Raw genomic sequence first — 22,762 nt, forward strand, 5'->3', positions numbered from 1 at the left:
TCCGTTTCCATATATAGAGGGAGAAAGGCAGAGAGCATGTTAGTTTTGTTTTGTTAAAAGTTTTGTATAAATAATTATTGACAAATTTTTAGTTTTAGCTAATATATATAAAACATATACATATATACACACACACATATATGTGTTTAGTCTATGCATCTAATTTGATCTTGTTGCTCTCCGCAAAAGTCTTCTAAAGGAAATTTGCTACAGGGTTAGCTTTTAATTTCTTACTGTATTAGTCAAGGCCCTCCACTGTCTGTTTCCGATTTAGTCATATTTGCCACAGATTCTTTATGCTCCTCTTGATAAGACATCCTCATGCACAGCCTATGCCTTTGCTCTTGTTAGCCCTTCTGTAGAACACCTTCAAAACACTTCCCTCCTGCTCTCCATTACAAAAGGCCTACCCATCTTTAAAGACCAGATCAGGTCATAATCCTCCATAAAAATCTTCCAGACAACTCCAAACCCAGTGTTCTTTCCTCTTTCCAAGTTCCTAGAGCCCTTAATTATCCATTCTAGTCACTAGATGCATAGAATCTGACTTCAAAACATTTTTTTAATGTTTTTTTTTATTTTTTGAAGGTGGGGGGGAGGGGCAGAGAGAGAGGGAGACACAGAACCCGAAGCATGCTCCAGGCTCTGAGCTGTCAGCACAGATCCCCATGCAGGGCTCAAACCTACCAACCATGAGATTGTTACCTGAGCTGAAGTCAGACCCTCAAACAACTGAGCCACCCAGGCACCCTTAGAATCTTTTTATATAGAAGTGGCGTGAACATTAGAAATTAGAAAACCACACATTGACGCCTTTTCTCTCTTCTTTACCCAAGTGAGTAGTTAGTTGTGCCTGCCTTCTTTCTCCTTTTATATAATCATAGGTGGTACATAACAAGCAAAACAGGCTAGGAGAGAATAGGCCTAATTGGGAAAGTTAAAAAATACGTTATTTAGAAGGACAGGCCATGGGAAAGAAATATGGTGTTTACATTTTTTAAAGATAGTTTAGTGTGTGCAAAAGTATCCACATTTGAATAGCTGTAGTTTCAATCAGGTTTTACAATAGCCAGTGGCTGAGAGGTTTTTTCCTCCAATGTTACTGTTTCTATAAACATCCTTGCATGCAAAGCAGGTTAAGAAAGGGCTGCTGTAAATAAAACTTTGTGTCTAGCATATTCTACATCGAGAGGCTAAATGCTGTTGGGCAAAGTGCTCTAAACATGTTTAAAAGCTTACTGTTAGTAGTTGAAGCTCTTGAAAGCCCGGTGCGTTTGTTTGTATAGCCACAGTATTAATAAAGTCAGGAATTTAAACGAGTGCTAATAGTCCTAAAAGAGGTATTTATTCTTAGATGTGCAAAGGGAAAAGAGGATTCAAATTCATAGCTTACTGCTTCAGTGCACAGATTTTGTCAAGAGACAGGTAAAGCAGCTTACTTATGCTTTTTCCATCAACCGACTCCTACCCTAAAAATTAGGTGAAGATTTTAACTTCTTCAGTGTCCTCTGGAATGTATGCACATAGATAAGTCACCCTCCTAAGATGTAACATCACTTGAAACTTGGTTTTTTCAATTTCTAAAATTTTATTTTTAAATAATCTCTCCACCCAATGTCGGGCTTGAACTCACAACCTTGAGATCAAGAGTGGCATGGTCTACCAACAGAGCCAGCCAGGTACCCCTTAACTTGTTTTTATTTTTTTTTTTTTTAACGTTTTATTTATTTTTGAGACAGAGACAGAGCATGAAAGGGGGAGGGTCAGAGAGAGAGGGAGACACAGAATCCAAAGCAGGCTCCAGGCTTCGAGCTGTCAGCACAGAGCCCGACGCGGGGCTCGAACTCACGGACTGTGAGATCATGACCTGAGCCGAAGTCGGACGCTTAACCGACTGAGCCACCCAGGCACCCCTTTAATTTGTTTTTAAAATGCAGTAATATATAGCACTTACATGCTACATGTGTATATCGTTATTATTCTAGAATTGACGACCAACTGTTAGTAATTGTAATGAGTATAGTTTTTATTTAAGTTGTCACTTTTCCCAAATAGATTGCATTCTTTCTACAGGATTCATGTAGAAAGTGGAAGGGGCTAAAGTGTGTCAGGTTTAGAACAGGATCCCACTGGAATTCAATGTTATTCGGCTGGAAATTAATAAAATGTTAAAGTTTTGTTAAACAGTACCATAGTCCCCACCTAATCCAGTGGGGATATGTCCTAAGACCCCCCTTGGATGCCTGAAACCACAGATAGTACAGAACCCCCTATATATTACTGTTTTTCTCCTGTACATAGTAGGAGAATGTTTAGCTTCTAAACCAGGCACAGAGATTAACTACAAAAATCATAAACTAGAGCAATGATGCTGTAATAAAAGTTAGGTGAATGCAGTCTGTCTATCAAAATTACCTTATTGTACATACTCACCCCTCCTCTGTGATGACGTGGGATGAGAAATATTCTACGCGATGAGATGAAGTGAGGGAATGTTGTAGGCGCTCTGATGTGTAGTGTTTAGCTACTGTGGACCTCCTGACGATGTGTCACAAGGAGGATCATCTGCTTCTGGACTGAGGCTGACAGCAGGTAACTGATGTGTGGTGGGGGGACCTAGTGTATTTGAAACACGAGCAGAGCGGGTCGTGCAGTATAGCACATCCTCGTTGTTTAAAGGGTTGTCACCGAGTCTCCCAGATATTTAGCACAGATGTGCATTAATAAACAACGTCTTTCACACACAGAAAATCTTTGATAAATTTTATTCTCCGTATTTGGGTAAGGGTACAAACTCTAGACCGTGGCTGTGAAGTCACGGTGGTAACGCTGTGCTAGAGATGATGGCTGCAGGTTGGCTGAGGAATAAAAACGCAAGAAAGATGGGAGTGGCATATGCAGTTGCTTCTTATTTTAGGATGTACAGAGAGTCTCTCCGGTAAGTACCACTCCAGTTGTCTTCATAATTCAGTGTTAGGGAAACCCAAGTGTTTTCTACTCATCTATGAAATCACCCAATTGGCAAGCAAAACATCTTTGTATAACCTATTTCTAAATACATGAGAAATAAAAGGAAGAAAGTAAAAGGATATATAAACTCATGCTGTAGTAATTCTAATGCCTATCTGTAAAAACATGTGGTCGTAACAATTGCTATCTAAAATTTTCATGATTTGCAGAAGCCGCTGATCACTCCCACGTTCATGTCTGTTTGCTTGGTCATCTAAAGATGCTTTTCAGATTTCAAAAGATTAGCCATTATTGTTCTCTTTGTGCCCCTAAGGAATTAATAAAATGCACATTGATTTCCTTCCTTCTCAATGTTCCAGTTAAAAGCTAAATAGTGAAAAAAATACAAGAAACATTATCTTGGACACCTTTTTGCCATAACAGCAAGAAATATGCAATATAAACAGAACTCAAGTTTTATTTTTTTGTTGTTGCTTTTTTTAACAAGACTGTCAAGAATAATACAGGTTCCGTAGCTCTAACCTCCTTAAAGAAGATGACATTTAATTTGCAACAAATACCTGCTAGCGAAAAGGCATTACTAGCATTTTAAAAATTTGTAAAAACTTGACAAAATATCTCCTAAACAGCAATCTTTCTATTTGTAAACAAAATAAAAACAACTGGTTTATCCAGTTTTCACTGCACGTCAAATGGGTGGTAAAGTGATACAGATCATCTTTGATTTTAAAAGAAGAATAATAAAAGCTAAACTAAATTAGACTCCACATATTACAGTCCCAGGGAATATTTTTGGAGGAGAATGATGCGGGTGGGGGCGGGGGGTGGGGTGGGGGGGAGGGTGGTGCTTAAAACAGGCTAACACATGACATCTATTTTAACAGTCTTTTTTCATTTACTCATATTGCCTTGATACTTTACAATTATTTTTTTCCTACAAGTTAACAGTACTGTTGCTGTACAATCCATAATTGTTTTTATTTCTCTAAAGAAGTAAGTGTGATCCATTTCCTATCAGTTGCATAAACACACTTGAAACTTCAGGCATAATAGGAGGGTAGTTTCTTTCGGTTTCTGAGGGCTTCCCTCTGTCACATCAGAGATGTTAACAGCTTGGCCTATACATGCATGCTGCCAGAGATAGTTGGGTGGTACAGGCACCTCCTATTTCAAGAACACAAATGGAAACTAGGTCTGCATGAGGACAAACCACACCTGGATGTCCGTGGCAGCCCTTATATTTATTCCTTCACTTTGCTGATATAGTCAGCGAATTTGGAGACATTTTCTTCCTGCTGTTCTAGGGCATCTAGGACAATGCCCATTGGTGTCCTCTTCAGGCCTATTCCCTCCATTTTATTCTCCAGTTTGTTCTTGAGGTTCCGAAGTCTCAATGACGCATGGATGAACATCACTACGGAAAAGAGAAACGTGGTTAGCACGGAAGCAACGGCTCTTTGCCCATTGCAGCCTTAGGCTCCCCATCTTCACACTTTGGGTCAACTGCCACGGTTAGCTGTAGTCCAGTCTGGTTCTCTAATTTACCCAAGTCCTCACATGGATCCTTGGACTTGATATAAAGCTGTTTAAGTCATATATTAAGTGTCCTTTGTGTGTGAAGGAAAACACAGCAGGCAGGACTGTCATCTGCCAACCACACCTTCTCTTTTTCACGTTGATATTTACCTTTTTAGCTGCCACTTAAATGGCTTGAAATTCAAAATGAATCAGTGTGATTCCAACTTACATAAAAACCTTACACAAAGTTTTCCAGAAAGGAATTCATGCTCAATTCAGGGATTATCAGGGATGATCAGGTGAAGTCCTCCTTGGAGGCACCTCCTGAGGCATTTTTCCAAAGTGATGGATATAGATGTATAGATAAAAACTAAAGGTTTTACACATGTCAGGTACCCTAAAGTTTCCCGAATTTGCTTGATCATTTAGAATTACTCACGTTGTTTATTGAGAAATATTCCCTGGCCCCTCTCCTGGACCTCCTGAACCAGAACCTTAGAGGGATGGGCCTGGGATCTGTATTTTAAATAGGCATCCCACGTGATCTACCAGGAGCGATTTTTCAAACTGCGGTGTATATATAAATTGCCTGCAGAGCTGTTACATAGGCAAATCCTAGGTCTCCACCACCCAAAATTCAGACCAGTAAGACTGAGGTAGGTTTCCACAATGTAAAATGCTAATATTCACTCTGGATGAATCTCATATAGGTGATCTTGGACCATCATTTTAAGAAACACTGGTGTGCATTTTATCTGGAGGCTCCCAATCTAGACTGGCCATTGGAAACATTTGAGGAGCTTCCTAAAAATACAGGTTTTGGGGAGGAGCACTGTCAACTCACAGACTCAAGATCTCTAAGGGATATGGCTGGGAAATTTGTGCTTTTTACAAGTGTCCTACATGATTCTCAAAATCATCAAGGTCTGGGAGTCACTAATCTTGTCTAACTTCCTTATTTTATAGATGAGCGAATGACAGCCCATATAGGATACCTGGTCCAAAGCACACGGCTGGTTTCCAGCATGTCTAGGAAGAAAAATCTGGACTCTTGATCTCTACCTATGATACATTTCATTACACTGGCCTGTATATAGGGTAAATGTGAGGAAAATATTTAAAAGTCTTGACTTAGCTGATTGAAATATGTTGTCCAACAAGGTGTGGGATCCATCTATAAATATTCTGGGCTTAATCTCACATATCCCCAAACAAGCAACTGATTTTATTTAATGGAAAAAATACACATGTGAAATGCTATTAATAAGTTAAAAGACTGTTGCTGTCACTTAATATAATCGAATTTTAAGTAGATTTCTGCTGATGAGACTGGAACTATATCTGTTCTCTATTTCAGGTTTCAAGTGTTTGGGATCTCAGCAAACAATGCATGTAAAATTTAGAAAATATCTAGTTCTCTTCACCAGAACTGGAGTACTTGGTAACTATATTCTGGGCCAATTATTCTTACAGACTTAGGAAAGTTGGACACTAAACACGATATGCTGAGTAACTAGAGAGTAACTAGTTTACTTCCCAATGAAATACATTCATTCTTGCATCAGTATGAATGCATCAGTATGAATGGCACTTAAAGATTGAGAACGGACTTGAATATCAGACCAATCTGGAGGTCAGTGCAGGCTGTACAACTTTCTTGCTGTGCGACTTGGGATTTGTACTTCTTTTGTTTATTGTTGTAGCCCCAGAAGAGTGTCTGGCACAGAGCAGGCACCCAGTAGACATAAATCTATGGACTTACTGCACCATTAGCCTTGATCTGCTGTTTCAGAAACTTGTGATAATTTTGCAGACATGTCAACATATGGAAGAAACAGGGTAGGATATTCCCAGTGAACAATTGCTCCTACATTTTTTTTTTTAAGGCACAAGAAGACTGAGGTTCACTTACGCAACAAAGGAAAAGTGATGCCAAACACAAAGACCATGACTCCCCCGAACATGGATATGAGGAAGTAGCTGGCCAACATGACCACCATGACAAATGCTGTGGGGTACTGCTTCTTCATCCGGCGGAGGATGTCTTTGTTGTGTGCTGCCCACACAAACCCCGTGAACACCAGCACCACTACAATGCCTCCAAGGATCATGTTGAAGGGGCTCAGGAACCTGGAATGCGAAAAAACGAGGGAGCCTGGGTCAGCAGTAGTGGGAGCAGGAAGGGAAGATCAGAAAGGTAAGGAAGAGCAAATCAGGTGTTGAGTACTTACTCGGCATTCTATCTAAACTGGCTCATTTAATCCTCATAACCCGATGAGGCAGATGCTATTAATTTATTTCTCAAATGAAGAAAGTGAGGCACAGAGGTGAGAAAACGGTGGAGCCAAGATTCACACTTGGGTAGTTTGACTCCCACCAAAGCGGTCAGTCCGTCTCATTAGAGGTCCACAATTTTCAAAGACTGCCCCCCCCCCCGCCCCCGCCGGCCCCAAATCCATACATGGCTTTTATTGCATCTGTAAAATATCACAGACAAGTCTGAGGACACTGTATGTCCCTGCAGCGTGATGTTGACATTTTCTGAAACGTCAACAGTCCTATGGCCGAGAGTGGTCCTCATTCTTATAGTAATGGTAGCAAAGAGCTAAAAGGCCTCTTAAAATTTAAAAGAGACCGCCTCTTTTGAAGGGGCTGTTTCACTTTCATTATCTCCTGGGCTCTGGTGCACATCCAGTACAGTGCTCACATATTTTCTGAGCTCTGCAGACTTATTCAAATCCTCACAGGAGTTGCCACAACAGATGCAAGTCACGTGACGGCCTCCGTGGGCCAGATCCAGCCTATTGTCACATATATGCTTGCATTGGATGGTGTTTACAGAACTTTTATTTGAATTGCGCTGTGTTTAGAAAGTCCATAAAACTTGGGATTTCTAACTTCTCCTATAAACAAGAAAATCTAACAACAGTAGGCCCACTTTTCCACATGTCAGCCACTGGCTGGAGCACCTTCTCTTTCAGATAGAACAAACGCTCTCCAATTAGCTCTTGTCCTTCCACCATCTCCTGCATCTCTGACACAGAGGCCCCCATTGAGCTGCCATTGATCGTTGTTTTTCTAACAGCTGCCCTGCATTCTCTCTTACATAACCTGCCTGGCCCATGGAGGCATTTGAGTATATGACTCTTGGCAGAGAGAATCCATTATAATTCTTTAAAAGGGCTGAGAGTATCATTAGGGGATGGGTTATCAATGGAGATTTCCAAGCACAGAGCCTCTGGCTTCATTGTTACAGGAGTCAAAGGTTACATTATTGTTGATAATAAAGAAGAAAACTTAGATCCAGTATTTCATAAGAAAGAATGACTGGGTGTTACAGCCCCCACGCTTACCCAAACCCACAGTGAATACAGAACCCTGAATGTGACATTTGTGATCAGCAAGTCCCATGAGCTACTAACTTCTTACCCTCACAATAGGCTTGACGCGTATTTTACTTGGGAAGGACAATGAGGGTCAGTGTGTTTTCATCATGCTCTGAATATCAACATAACAGATTTGGAAATGAGGGACAGAAGCAAACGGGGCAATGGAAAGTGAAGCCAAGAGCTTACTTTCACTGAAATAAAACAGACGAAGGATTCATACTCAGAGCAGGATTCATATTCAGGATAACTAAGATTCTTTTTTTTTTAATCCCTTTAAATTGTAGCTCTGATTCTACCTTCTGAAACATAAAAGCTATCTGAAATAGTTTCAGATAAGAGTAAAAGTATCACATGCCTTAATGGGTAAAATTGGGGGTATAATCAATGTGAAAGTGCTTTGGAAAAGTTAAAAAGGTCTATTAAAATGCATGCTATTAAATAATGGTAAGAGTAGTATAGGAGTACATAATTTAAAGTTAAATCCCATAATAGTAAGTTGCTTATTTCATTCAAAACTCTTGCAAATACTTATCCTCCTACAGGCCATAAATCTCTTCCTCAGAATAGAGTCTACAGAAATAAACAAAAAGGCCAAGATTGAGTTGTAACAATATTCACATGAGTGGCATATGATTAAAAAGTTTTAAAAATAACGTGTATGGCCAACAATTGCCTAGAGGTGGTATATACAGCTATTTTAAATACTTAATAATAAAAGAAGACACTAATAATATATTGAGTGGGCAAAAGCAACTGTAATTCTGTTAGGTGGAGATAGATATATACATGTGATAGATATATATACATATATAGATATATACATGCAATAGATATATATACATATATATGTGTGTATATATATGTATGTATGTATATACATATAGTATAGCTCAGAAGTAGAAAGCTTCACAATTAGTATATTATTTTGTAATTAGAAATAAAATGAACATGCAACAAAGGAAAATATAAAAATATAAAAGCAACTGCTCCCTGATCCCAACCCAGGCTTGGCACAGGCTTGCTACAACAGCCTATCTTTACTTCCGTCATCTCTCCAATAACATGAATGCAATTTCAATTCATACTTCATAGCGAAGCTGTTCCTTCTCCGACCCAAACCTTGGTTCCCTACTCATTCTGCAGATCTTCTTCTAGCCAGGGTTCACCACCCCACTCTTCCAGGCTTTTCCAGTACGCAGAACATGAACTATTCTGTCTGTCCTTCACCACTTCTTTGTCATCTGGGGGCCACAAGTCACTCTGTACTTTTCTCTCTTTTAAAATTTTATCTGGGTTATGCCCTATCCGCTGATTTAAGCCCAGAATCTGGGAAAGACAATTATAGGCCTGGAGAAAGGAAGAATTAGGACAAAAATAAAATCTTTTTCAGCAGGCGGTGAGGAAATGGAGTGGAGAGGCCCAGGAACTGTCACCGATTAATAAATCTCATTCCTAGCTCTCAAGAGATTCCAGAAGAAATTATCCTGAAAGACTACATTGGTTATACAGGGGTAGTAGCATCATGGGTAGCTTACCCCTAGTTGTTTATTAGTTTCACCCAAATATTTTTCAGCTGTAAAGAAAAGCAAAGATCTACATTAACTCAAAAAACTACAGTGGAGGGTTCAAGTTAAAGGAAACACTTTGCATAAAGTGCAAATAAAAGATGGATGGTTGGATGGTTGGTAGCAAAGCAGCAAAGGTATCCTACTCAGTTCTTTACAGAACAGCTATTAAAATGATTCATGAGGTGAAGCATAAAATCAAGAGTATGCCAAGCTTTGTCTATTTTTCTCTGTTGAAGTAAAATAGGCATCTATGCTGAATGTCTAAATAAAACCCAGGACAAAGAACAACAAAAAATCCAAGCCTGACTCAAGCAATTCCAAATCTGCTTGTCACCTGTTCCTGTTCTTCATAGTCAAGGGAAAAGAACAGAGCACAGAGCCCTATAGAACTGGTTTTAGCTTACAACACGCCCAGCCACACAGTCTATAATTAGAAAGTAACCAAGTTTCCAAGCTGGAAAAAAATGAACAAAGTTACTCGGAGCAGAAACGATTTCCCCCCTTCTTCTGAAGGGCCATTCCATTCTAACAAAGAGTAAAATTTGTACCGCTCTAATGCCTTGGCGCCTTCCTGCACTTGGAGGAAAATAAAACACCTACACCACCCTCTAGAGTTTAATTTCATTTTCCAATGAGTGCAGGAACTGGGGAGCCAGTTCTTGTCTGAGATGAGCAAAGCTTTTAGTCAACAGCGGGGCTCTTAGTCACAGCGACCCACAAGAAAGCCCAAGAACCTTTAGGAAGAAAAACTTCCATAAATATGCTACCCCAGCTTTCGTGGGCACAACTGCCACTGGGCTCTGATGGTGGAGTTTCACTTACAGGTAATCCCTGAAGGAGGAAGGGAGGGAGGGAGGAAGGAAGGCAAAGCAGTAGAAGGGAGGGAGAAGGGCAGAGAGGAGTGGAGAGGACAAAGGGAGAGGACAAATGTAACTTTCTGTCCTTGGTGGAAATGGGACCTAGTTTAACAAGTCAAAAGCATTCAGTATGTTTTCCTCTTGTGGGATAAAACCTCTTGTGGGATAAAAATATATACCTATATGCATACACATCCTATTCCATAAGTAAGTCAGTAAATAAATAAATAAATGTAATGGTTAAAAATTCTAGTGGAAACATCCACGGTTGTAAAGAGGTCTACAGTCCCATCACAGAATCCTGTAGCAGCGCGTTCAAAAATAAATCAGTTCAGTCCCGTTGCACAGATGAATAAACCAAGGCCCAGAGAAGCGAAGAAACCTATTTCTAGGGGTCTAGGGGAGAGAAAAGGGTGCCAGCTGATGTAAGTGTGACAGCAATTCATACTATAACCCGTTGTGCATTGTTGAGCAGCTTCAGGAACCTCCCCCATGCCTTCTCAGTATTCTTCCAGTTGGGGTCAGCAATGAAGCATCGTTCTGGGAAATCCCGTGGCATTCTCACTTCTCTCTGAAAGAAGGTTGCTGTAAGCAGATGTGGACACATGTCCTGAATGTACCAACATGAGTCGGGTAGCTATAGCTATGGTTTTAGCACAAGTCCCTGAAGGGGGAAGAAAAATCTTGGCTGGTCACAGAACTTCAGAGCTAGGACACATCTTGAAAAATGCATCTCATTCTACATATAAACAAGCTAACGAACGGACAGGTTAGTAAGTACGTCCTCAAACCCATCAACTATAGAGTTGGCGATAAAAGTTTACCAAAACAGAGGTTCTCAGATCAAGTCAAGGGCACACCTGGTAACTCCTGTGACACTACAATGCCAACAAGAGTCAAAAAGGCAGTGAAACACTTTCCGGGCAAGGGAAGGAGCTTCGCATCGAGTTCCAATTTTCTAACCCAAAAAGCTATTTTTGTAGTTTGGTTCCTGAGGAAGCCTGACTCACCAAGAAAGGGAGGGAACAATTTACTCACAGTGGATCTGTCTAAATTGGTGATGTTTTGCTGTGGTCCTGAAACAGCCAGAGGAGTCACTGCAAATATGAATCCACCCATCCATTCTCTTGCTTCTCCTTGCTCTTAGAATAAAAACACAATTCGTTACACATTCTCCACGGCCCCACAGGGTGTGGCTCCTGCCTGCCTGTACCTCCAGGGCTGCTACAAACAGTTGTGTAGTTTGAACCCAGGACACGGAGGCGGAGGCCCAGCTGAGGTAAGCGGGGGGGCGCCAGTCCAGGCCACAGTTCACTCACTACACAATCTAGCTTAGACTGCATCTGCCAGGAGTAAGGGGTGTTTTTAATAATGAGTATGAGGGGACCAAGGGCTGGTAGCCCAGCCTGTGCTCTCCACGTACACGGCCTCCTGATTCCACACCCCGTCCTCTGGGGTTTCTAGAACTCGCCCTGGGTCTGGCCCCTACAGGCCTGCACACAAGCCATTCTTTGCCTGAGTCACTCCTACTGCCTTCAACTCCCAGCCTAATCCATCTCTCTGACCACGTGATAGCACCATAGGCCTCACTTTCATTGCCCTGATCACAGAGGTGGTTTTACATTTACCTGACTGAGTGTTGGATGAATGTCTGTCTCGCACTACAGATGAAGCTCTCTGACGACCGGGACTGTAACATTGTCTCCCTGGCACCTGGTACAGGGCCTGGCATACAGTAGGTATTCAATACGTGTTTGTTGAAAGAAAGAAGAAAGGTAAGTAAGGATCTAGCGTACTTTCATGTTATTTAAAAGAAGCCCAGGAACTTTCCATGGCCACGAGTGAAGCGATGGGAGATTTGTCTTGGACGAGTCACTCTTACTCTCATTGTACACTAAATATCACTGGAGAAATAGTCCCTGTCTTTGTACCTTCACAGAGTTGTGATGAAACAAACAGAGGAAAAAGAAAAACAGGAAACTTTATGTCAATGCCCGTGCAGATGGGAGTTCTAATGACCATGACGTGTTCGGATGGGGTGAAAGGGCCCTTTGGCTGGCCGGCAGGAGGAACTTGGTAAGTCTTGCCACGAGTATGGCTGGGGGCCAGGAGGGAGAGTGGGGTGGCGCAGAGGGAGACTTGTACTCCTGCACACCTGTCTATATAGGCCCCTCTTGCTCTGTGACTCCTCTGATAACCCCGAGGGTCTCCCATGGTTGCTTTAGCTTCCCTACCTGGCTTCCATCTTGGCAGGAAATATTTCTGACTATAAAGTATAAATGGAAAGGTACAAATCAGTTTCGAGTCAACACGATCAGTGTCGCCTAGGCCTAATAATCACCAGGCAAAGGAGCCTTCACGGCACTGAAAGTGGGATGGGAGCCTGTCTCTTTTGTCACAGAAAGGGCATAGTAACATAACGTTGAGATTTTCTTAACCAACTGAAGTAGGAAGACCCATAGTATTTATTGCATTCTTGCTGTGTATGTATAGCTATTGCATCCTGGGTACTTGGCAACATGAAACTAAACATTCACATCCAAATGATTTATCGTCTTTGCAGCAGTTGGCAGGTCAAAAGTATTCACAATAAGACATGTCTTATGAACCTCCATGTTTTCTTTTGTGTTTATGAAGCTAATGGCTTCTTTTATTTTTAATAAATAATAAATTGGGCCTGGTTTAGAAGCCATACATCTCATACTTCCCTCAGTGATGCAGCTTCAAATAACAGCGTACAAGGCTCTGATTAGATGGCAACTAATCCCTTTTAAACGTTGCATCACGGCAAATTTCTAACATATACAATGGTAAAGAGAATAGTATAATGGACTCTCGTGTATACTAATCATTGCTTTCAGCAATTAGGAACCTATGGTTACCCTCACAACAAATAATGCTTTTAAGCTGCAGTAGAGAGATATTTGTTTACAAACTGTTCTTTCTGAATCCTTTTAGTAAAGTAAATTAAATCGCCTTCACCTGGCAGGTTCTTACAGCGCTGGCTGAGGAGGCTGGGGTTGGGCAAATGCAAATGAGCCTGGTGACACATAATCTTCCATCTTACAAGTAGGCTCCTGTCCACCTCCCACCAACACCCAATTTCTGCCTTCCCTTCTGTTTCTCTGAGGGACGAGCCACACTCACGGCACACTGAAGCAAATAAGTAGAAGCAGGAACCAAAGCCTCAGTTTCCCACTCTGGATGGATTTTCTGCCATCTCGGTGTCCCCGTTAGTGAAGGCTCCATCTAAGAGCAGGCTGAGAAATCCTATTTATGGTAAACACTTGCAGAACAGAGAGGCAGCCTGCAGCTTTTGTCCAAGATCACAGGCTTGAAAGTATTCTCTGAAGTAAGAGAACAAGCCCAACGCAACAGACAGAGGAGGATCTTATGGGTATGTATTCTGAAGCTGAGTGATAAAGGAGAGAATTCATTTGCCCAAAAGAAAAACAATAAGAAATTCCCAATAGTGCTGCACAAATTTGGTATTAAGTGGATAGGTCAAGTTCATCTTTTAGAACTCAATTTCTTATACAGAGGTCTTGGCCCCTACTAAGTAGATTGAGAGCTTTTGCCTTCTACAAAAGGGGCCAGGAATCCCAAATATGCTCATTTGCACACTTATTCAGAATCACTGTAAATCCTAAAGTAGGAAAAGGAGACAGAAACAACCAACCCCCGACTGATGGTGGCGGGAGTGTTTTTTTTAAAAAGTGTGTGGGGAGAAGCCAAGAACAAGGTTGCATAAATGGTGTCCAAGGATTTAATGAAAGACAACCCTTATTAGATGAAGAATTTTGAGATTAAAATTTTATTGGGTGTTGACAGACCTCATAAAGTTCTGTACTCATAAGAAGCACATCACCCGTCAGGGAAAGACATGCCAACATTGCATGTGCATACCTCAAGTGTAGATAAAGAGGTATGGGAGAGCAGGAGAAGATGAATTCTGGGAGGATTAGGAAGGCAGGGTGGAGTTGTATTCCTGCTCATATCCTCAGGGCCTAGACACTGTATGACATGGAGTAGGTGCTCAGTAAATACTCGTTGAACTGAGTAAAAGACATGTCAGCTGCAGGTGAGGAAGAGAAAATTATAATTACCCTTTCCTCTGTCTACATACTCAATGCCTTCCCCATTTTTAATACCTGAGTTTTGAAATTTGGCATCATAATGTACAGGAGAAATGAGATAAGTCGGGTTGAAAAGAATCTGTTTGGGGCACCTCGGTGGCTCAGGAGGTTAAGCTTCTGACTTCAGCTCAGGTCATGATCTCGCAGTTTGTGAGTTCAAGCCCCGGGTCGGGCTCTGTGCTGACAGCCTGGAGCCTGCTTCGGATTCTGTGTCTCCCTATCTCTCTCTGTCCCTCTCCCACTCGTGCTCTCTCAAAAATAAACAATGAAAAAAGAAAAAAAAAAAGGAAAGAATATGTTTTTGTAGGTATTTCTGCACACTTGCTATGCTTGTATAAATATTAATTATTATGTGTGTAGTTTCATCTTGTAGCCTCTAGATACTACGCATGATGAAGGTAGGGATTACAGATTCTTATTCTGCACTGTATCTCCTAGCACAGTGCCTGAGAAGTCAGTAAATGCTTCATACTCTGTGGAGTGAATGGATAAAACAACAAAACTAAGAGTAATATTGTAGCATTGGTGCTGAAGCTGATTAATCTCAAAAACCTTTCCACTAGGTTTTGGCATAAAAGCACTGCAATTGATTTCATCTACAAATGTTTTAATACATTCCGACTCAGAGCATCCCAGGGCTCTCTTACCCTGCTCTTCCTTTACCATCTAGAAACTTGGGGTTTTCATCCTTGCAGCATTAAAAGGTATAATCCATCTGGCCATTTTTTAATACCAAAGGCTGTAGCCAGAAGGCTTAGAATGTATTATAGGACCACACTCATTCCGAAGAGATTAAAGCAATGCTCTTTTCAAACAGAAGTACCAGCCTTCCAGAAATCCCTTGCCATTTCAAACAACAGGTAGCATAAAGTGGCAGCTGCAGGTTTCACCCTCTGGTAACACCTCCACAGGCCACATGGTGGAGAGGTGCTTCAGGAAAATACAGGCTCATTTGTTCAGCGGCTACACGGTGCTGTCTTAAAGGGGAGGCCTGAACGTACACAAATGAAAATAAATGAGCCTGTTGGCTACAGATGCACTGGAGTCATTTATATGTTTGAAAATTCTGTGTGTGGTTGGCGCTTCTGATGCCATGCCAGGAAATAAGAGTCCCGATGGCAGGGGGGAATTTGTGAGAATAAGACGGGCCAATAATTACAAATGTATGAGAGTCGGCTGTTCAGATGAATTAGGTTAAATAGGAGATGCAGAATATTTGCAGGATGATTTAACAAAAAAAGTACTTCATATCAATAAAAGAAGCTACTATTTAATAGCAGTTTTTGGTTCTAAGTAGCCACACGAACTCCAGCCTTTACATTTGTGAAATTGGGGGTTTGATGGGATCAGTACTTCTCAACTTCCACTTGGGGATGTATATCAGAAACTACTTGGGGAGTTAAGATCCTGGACCATTCCAAAAATGATGTATGTAGAATTTCTGAAGTTAACACCTGCACATATCGGGACCTTTATTTAAATTTTCTCAATGTTTCTTTTGAACCAGACCAGACCAGTGTTTCTTAAATTTTAATGTGCCTATGAATCATCTGGGAGTCTTGTCAAAAAGCTGGCTCTGATTCAGTAGGTCCCAGCAGCTGGGAAGAGGCCTGAAATTCTGCATTTCCAAACTCCCAGGGTGAGAGAGGCTGCTGTTCCATGGCCCGGAACAGATTTAGATTTCTCCAGCTCCACTCTTTTGGCATTCTATTAAGCACAAAGCAATTTCCATCCACAATCAGACTGTATCCCATACTGAGCATTTAAACTTCAAGTGTAGTTAGGTGTTGCCTTTGTGTTTCACTTTGAAAATAGAGGCAGAGACTTGTATTGCTTTGTGTGAGGTAAGAAGAGTATCTAGGGGTTCCTGGCTGGCTCTGTCAGTGCGGCACTTGACTCTTGATCGTGGGATTGTGAGTTTGAGCCCCATCTTGAGCATAGAGATTACTTAAAAAAAAAAAAAAAAAAAGAATATTTAGTGCCAAGACGTATCGTGTCAAGGATGGAGATGGTAAGTTAGGTCCTCTTCAATCTTGATTTTAAAAATGCAAAGCCACTTTCAGCAAAACACACATTTCCCAGCTTGTTATTTACGCTATTCCTTTTAACCTCTTCTGAAGTGATGCCTGAATCTCAAAAGGAAACTGAAGTCTTCAAGGAAAGCAACCCAAGTGTTTACAAGAAGCACAAGTTGCAATTATGGCAAAACCACTGAAGTGTATTCATCCTCTAATACTTCTAAGAGAATACACAAGTTGTTAGAATTTCAAGTATACCTGTAACCTAGAATTTAATATAATAACAGCAGCTAATGTTGAATTGTTATCACTTGCTAGGTTTTAATGTACTTTATATTAACTAAAGTCATACAATTCCTATTTTATAGGAATTCCAGAGCAAGTGAACTTTTGAGCAGAAAACTAAAAAAGCAACTGCCAGAATTCTGTCAAAAAATAAAAAGTCTGAGTCGGTGGAATCAGTACAGTCTTCCAGGCAGATTAATAAAAGAATGATAGCATAACAAATTTAATAAATCAAGGATAATCATCAAAGCCGTGTAAGTTTCAAATCTGCTCCATTCTTAGGTTTGAAAAGTCAGAAGCTGGGAGCTAAAACCAAACTGTTTTGCTAAGTAACTGCCAAGAACTCTGTTTTTGTAACTTGTTATAAACCAACTTATTTAGTGAAGGTGATCACTAAATTATCATGATTTTCCTGGCTACAGAAACTTGAGCAGGTGTAGTTCAAAGCCAAGGTTACCACCCCTGTGATTTCAGCCAGGGGTGATTTTGACCCCCAGGGGACACCTGGAATGTCTGGAGGCATTTGTGACTGTCACAGCTGAGAGCCTGGTTGCTGGTGTCATTCAGAAGGTAGACAGCAGGGATGTTGCTAACTGTCCTACAATACACAGGACAGCTCTCTACAACACAGATTTATATGATCCAAATTGTCACAGTGCTGATGTTGAGAAAACTTGCGGGAGAGTATTTCACCGAAATTCGACAAGGGCAATAGGAATTAGTGAAGAGCTTGACTTCTGATCTTTTCTAAATTGAATGTTTTACATGACACTAATCCTGACCAATGGGTAGCAAGTGCTGTCAGCAACGACCCAGTTGGATTCACTTTAGGAGCATCTCCTTGCTATGTACTAACTAACGTGCTGCTGTGTGCTTCAAAATAATTTGTTCCATTAGGTAGGTTAAAAGCTGCCCCCGTGATTACGTTGAGGCCTTCTATTCATTTATTTACATTTGCATTCACCAACTAAGCATCTGCTATATAGTAGGCCTCAGGGATACAGCGAATAAAAATAATGATAACCACAACAAGAAAAAGAAGAAATAATCACACACTAAACCCACGGTCTCTGACCTCAAGGAATTTATAGTCCAGAGTAGAGACAAGGAAACAGACAACTTAAAAGCCTGTGAGGTAACTACCAGGAAAGATAAAGACACAGGTGTGTGGCCCAATTAACATAAGAGAGTGAGGGGAAAAGGGAAAATGTTTCCTCAAAGACATGGTACCAACCCTGCATCTTGAAGGAGAAGCAGGAGTAGGTAAGTTGGCAGCTGGAGCTTGGGTGGATACAGCTGCTGGGGTAAAGATGCTGTCTACGTTTTTCAGTAATCTCCATGATCATACCAAATGATGAAAAAAATAATAAGTAACATTTGTGGAACAAAAACTAAGAGCCGGACACTATTCTAAGAACCTTGTTTGTATTAACTCAGGTAATCTTCATGGAAGCTCTATGAGGGCGGGTATTATAACTAGTCTCATTGATAGATGAGGAGGCTGAGGACCAGGCGTAGTTCAAGTCCACGCTTACAGAGCTAATGACTGGCAGCTGGGATTTAAAATTCACTTAATCTGGCTCTGTTGCTTGCACTCTTAACCACTACTTTCTACTATTTGAAGAGCCAGGAGATAGGACGCCTTCAACAAGGGCTGTTAGCTAAGAAACTTACTCAAAACTAATGTGCTAGCTTAGTGCTAGAGTAGACCTACTGAGAGGAAGTCACATGCCTGGTAAACCATGCTTTTAGAATGAAGACCGACCTTATTCTTTTTTTTTTTTTTTTCATATGGAACACTTAACAAATTTGCATGTCGTCCTTGCACAGGAGCTATGCTAATCTACATATCATTCCCATTTTAGTATATATGTTGCTGAAATGAGCGTGAAGACCAAACTTCTACCCATGGATTGATTATGAGGCCCTGCCTGATCAGCCCTCATGTACAGATTTATCTTATCCTAATCCTTCTTACTGTCCATTTTTACCAAGGTAGCCCTTTGTGTCTTCTTTGGAGCTAGATGATAGGTGTTTGGTTTTCCTTCTTCCTTTCTGCAATCCGCAAGAACGGGCTCTCTCCATCCTCACCCAAGCCAGTTTTCAACACAGGAGCATTGACAGTTGAAGCTGGAGCCTTCTAACAATGCCCTGGAGGCCCCTCCTTACTATTAGGGGACAGAACACCCTTTGAACACGGTTCCTTATCCAGTAAACACCCAGGCGACATTTTCACACACACTGTACCAAGATGTCATAGGAACTATCAGATGCCTGTAGAGGATCCAGATAAACAGCTTCTAATACTGCTCTGACCCACCCATCTATTGACATCATCAAGAGAGGAGAGTTCTCTTTAGAATGAGAAATGTTCCAAAATCAACTAAGCTCTCTGACCCTGAAGATACTTGGTTTCTTCCAGGTTTAAGAGATTATAATTCTAAACCTCATGACTCATAAGAAGATGGCATAGTAGTTAAGAGCACAAGACTGGGTCTGTGACTTTAAGCAAGTCATTTACACTCTTTGAGCCTCAGCAACAATAATAATAACAATGATGATAATATGTCATCTCACCTCATTGGGTTGTACAAAGTAATACAGGTAAATTACTGAACAAAGTACCTGGTACATGGAGACCTCGATAAATGATTGCTTTTGTTGTTATTAGATTATAAAGAAAGAAAAAAGTCATTTGTGGAAAAATTACCGAATGTGTGTTTGTGGACACAGAAAACAGTCAAGGATCATATACCAAATTCTTACTGCAGTATGGAGGAAATCTCCTATTTTACACGCATGTAATTTTCAAAACAATTTACTTCTGGCCTGTATCTTTTGTATGGCTTTAAAAATAAGGTCAATAAAAAATAAAGATGGCTCTTTTTCACTTTTATCTTCAAAAATGTCACTGCCAACCAACATTTCCTATTTGAAAAGGAGAATGGGAAGGCCAACACTCCAAACTGCCCGAATTGGTAGGCTAAGGCACCATAATGAGGGAGCTATATTTAGCCAGGGGGCTGGACCCTGACCTTCACAGTGAAAAATGGATTCCATCAAAGCCTGTGTCTGGTCTGGGCAGTACACCTCTCTGAAAAGCAACCGTTTCCTTGAACATTTGATGGGTCTGGGTCAAACTTTGCCGATTAACGAAGTTTGGGGGGCCACCTCAAAAAAGCCTCACCTCTAGATCACCAGACAAAATGTCTGTATTGCTTCTTTCCCAAGGGGGATCAAAGAAAAAGAAAGCAAACCAACGGATACAATCCTATATACTACTTGGTTTTTGTTTTAAAGACATTTTTTTAGCATTCTGGCAAAGGAGCCTCAAGCATAAGGTTAGGGGAAGGTTCTGGAGGCAGCTGCCTCAGGCCTCTTGGCAGCCACCCTCCCTCAAAGAGGGCTCAGAACCTGTGCCCTCCACACACTGAGCCATTCTCAGAGTTGGTGATTCCTCAAGCAACACAGAATGAGGGCCTGTGTCACTGTCTGCCAAATCCCACCAATGAGCGTTCTCTTCCGCATGGGGGCAACTACTCTGAACCACATCTGGAAATTGCGAACTCTCTCTCTCCTCTGTGCTGGGTACTTGGTCCTACGGCTTCCCAACAACTGCCACCTGTCCATCGGCTAGAATTCATGTCTGATTGATCTTGTTGTGTTCCGAGCCTGGCACAGAGAAGTGACTCAATAAGCCAAAGACCAGTAAAGCAACTCAAGAAACCACCCTCTTTGGCCTTTCCCACCCCCTCCAAGTTTGGCTCTCTCCTCTTTCTTCCAGGCCAGCTTGCACTTCCCCTCTGTAATGGCAAGCGCGTTCCTTTATAAAGTCTGAGGCTGCCTCTTTCTTTAGAGGGGCGTAGAATCGGCCAGATCTAGAATATCACCATCCTGCAAAAGTAAGAGAAGCATTTCTTAAGGGGTAAACTACAAGAAAACGTGGTTTCTAGTAAAGCAGGTGCGTCTGCTGGAAGCGGTGGAGTCCTATGTAACACAGAACACTTTCAGATCAGGCACTGAAAAGGCCTTGAATACACCGACACCAGGAAGTGAAAGCAGAAAGAGTAACCACGTCTGACAACTCCTGGATGAAAAAGCAAGAGAACCCCATTCCTGGGGTCAGCGCAGCCGTCACCCCACACCGGGAGATGCGTCACCAGGGAACACCCACCCTCTTGCTCCCAAGCTCAGATTCCTTGTACAGTGTGGCGGGCACTACGCAGAGAGATCGACAAAACACGTCCCTCCTTAGGTACCCTTTTTACACTAACACCCCAGAATGCAGAATCCGGATCCACACCCCGTCGCCCAAGTCTCCCAGGGCGGCGCCCATTCCCGCCAGCCCCAGGATAGGGTTTCACCACCTCCCTCTTTCTTCTTATTTTTACAAGACAGGGGCACTGCGAACATCTCCTTCAGCAAGTGCCTAATCAGGGTACAGAGAGGGGGAAAAAAAGTCATTTTTCTTGTCCGAAGGTGGCAAAATGTCCTCACCCCTAGGAATCCCCCCACTTCTGGGCCCGAGGCGCGGGATGGAAAAGGGGACCACAAGACGGCTGCGGCCTCGCCCTGACAAGTTTCCACTGGCTTGACCGCTTGCACTTGCCAGGGCGGAGGCTGGGTGTGGAGAGCTTTTCCACATCCCGGGATCTTGTGCACCGGAGCCCCACAGTACCGCCCTCGATCGGCGCCCCGGAGGGGGACCCCACTTACCCCACAACGGAAATCATCATGGCAGCCACCACCAGGTAGTTGGTCTGATAATACAGCAGGTTGCTCACCACGCGGTTGTTCCATTTGGAAATGTCCCTGAAGTCCGGCCGGGCAAAGCGGTCAGAGCCAGGGAAGAAATCGTCCCAGGCACGGAGCGGAGCGAAATTCACGTCCATGTCTGGTCTCTCAGCTTCTTGTTCTTCCCCCTCTGGAATCTGGCGGCGGCGGCGGCGGCAACCGATCAGCTGAGCTGGGTTGGAGTTGACAGCCGCTCTGGCTCGGTCGGCTCTGAGGTTGGTGAGCAGCGGAGCGAAAGAAATTGGGAGCGGGCGGGCGTTTTTCCTCTTCTTTACTTCTTGATTGGCTCTGAGAGGTTGGTTACAGGAAAAGTGGGGCCTCGCGGCATAGCCAGGGGCAGAGTGCAAAATAGAGATGAAATGATAGAAAGAAACCAGCGGAAGTCCCCAGGCTGAAGCGAGATGGCAATGACTTCCCTACCAGTCCGAATACACACAGCCTCCTTTAAAATATCCCTTTTGAGTCTTTAACCTAAGAATGTTCTAGACTTTAAGGAAATTTTTTGCAGCTGTTCAGATGCCAGTCTAAGAGAAATGGAATGGAAGGCAACTATAGTGTTACTGAAGATGAGCTGTTTTTGAAAACTAACTAGTTACTAACCTCTGCACATCTGAATGCAATTCTCATGCTTTCTGTTTCACCATGAGTCACTGAGTGAAATCAGATTGGCAAAATGGGAAAGAAGGACGTGTAGAATGGAAAGGCTGGCTTGTTTTTTCACTTCTCTCTCTTCTGCAACTCTGTCTTTTCTGGACAAAATTATTGAACTACTGTGCTATTCTGATACTGCAGTCACTCGAGTCACATCAGCCTTGAGCTGGGAGGTCATTCACATTTGAAAGCAAACAATGGTCTGCAGTGACCAATAGTGTACAGAAATTGCTTACAATTAGATATTACTGCTATTGTTATTAATAATAGCACAGGCCATGATTCATATGTATGGTATTAATAGTGCTTTAACCTGATTTATTCTCGGTGCTTTATTATGAACATCCTCTGATTTTTCTCTATCTTGCTGTTTTATTGGTGTGGCTGTATCTGAGTAGGCTTGATAGGGCACTAAAAGTTTGAAAACTTCAGTAGGATGCCAACAGATATTTTAAGTCCTTTCAAGGCACTATAAAAACACTGTGGGGGATTTTTAAAAAGGTAAGAAGAATTCAGCCTTGCCCTGCCTTCAGGGATCTTGCAATGCAGTGGAAACTAACTTAAATATATTACAGT

At 42.0% G+C, this 22,762-nt stretch overlaps 1 protein-coding gene and 1 non-coding gene across 2 annotated transcripts; both read right to left on the reverse strand.

Annotated features, from left to right (window-relative positions):
- Nucleotides 1–2,748: 2,748 nt before the first annotated feature.
- ARL6IP5 (ADP ribosylation factor like GTPase 6 interacting protein 5) lies at nt 2,749–22,109 on the reverse strand. The gene is made up of 3 exons (XM_015072439.3): nt 21,458–22,109; nt 6,401–6,618; nt 2,749–4,384 (listed from the first exon to the last, which is right to left on the reverse strand). The coding sequence occupies exons 1-3, from the start codon at nt 21,631–21,633 to the stop codon at nt 4,212–4,214; spliced, it is 567 nt and encodes a 188-aa protein (XP_014927925.1). The 5' UTR covers nt 21,634–22,109; the 3' UTR covers nt 2,749–4,211.
- On the reverse strand, nt 18,527–18,630 carry LOC113593618 (U6 spliceosomal RNA). The gene has a single exon (XR_003413897.1). It is a non-coding gene; the product is annotated as a U6 spliceosomal RNA (small nuclear RNA).
- Nucleotides 22,110–22,762: the final 653 nt, after the last annotated feature.

Source organism: Acinonyx jubatus, chromosome A2, assembly GCF_027475565.1.
Source record: "Acinonyx jubatus isolate Ajub_Pintada_27869175 chromosome A2, VMU_Ajub_asm_v1.0, whole genome shotgun sequence".
NCBI lineage: Eukaryota > Metazoa > Chordata > Mammalia > Carnivora > Felidae > Acinonyx > Acinonyx jubatus.

What these genes read in the sequence shown, in the direction of transcription:
- ARL6IP5 (XM_015072439.3), bottom strand. Translation starts at nt 21,633, where the DNA reads ATGGACGTGAATTTCGCTCCGCTCCGTGCCTGGGACGATTTCTTCCCT. An exon ending in ATGATGATTTCCGTTGTGGG is followed by an intron (nt 6,619 to 21,457) that starts GTAAGTGGGGTC and finishes TTCGCATTCCAG; the next exon opens with GTTCCTGAGCCCCTTCAACA. An exon ending in CATCACTTTTCCTTTGTTGC is followed by an intron (nt 4,385 to 6,400) that starts GTAAGTGAACCT and finishes TCTTTTCCGTAG; the next exon opens with TGATGTTCATCCATGCGTCA.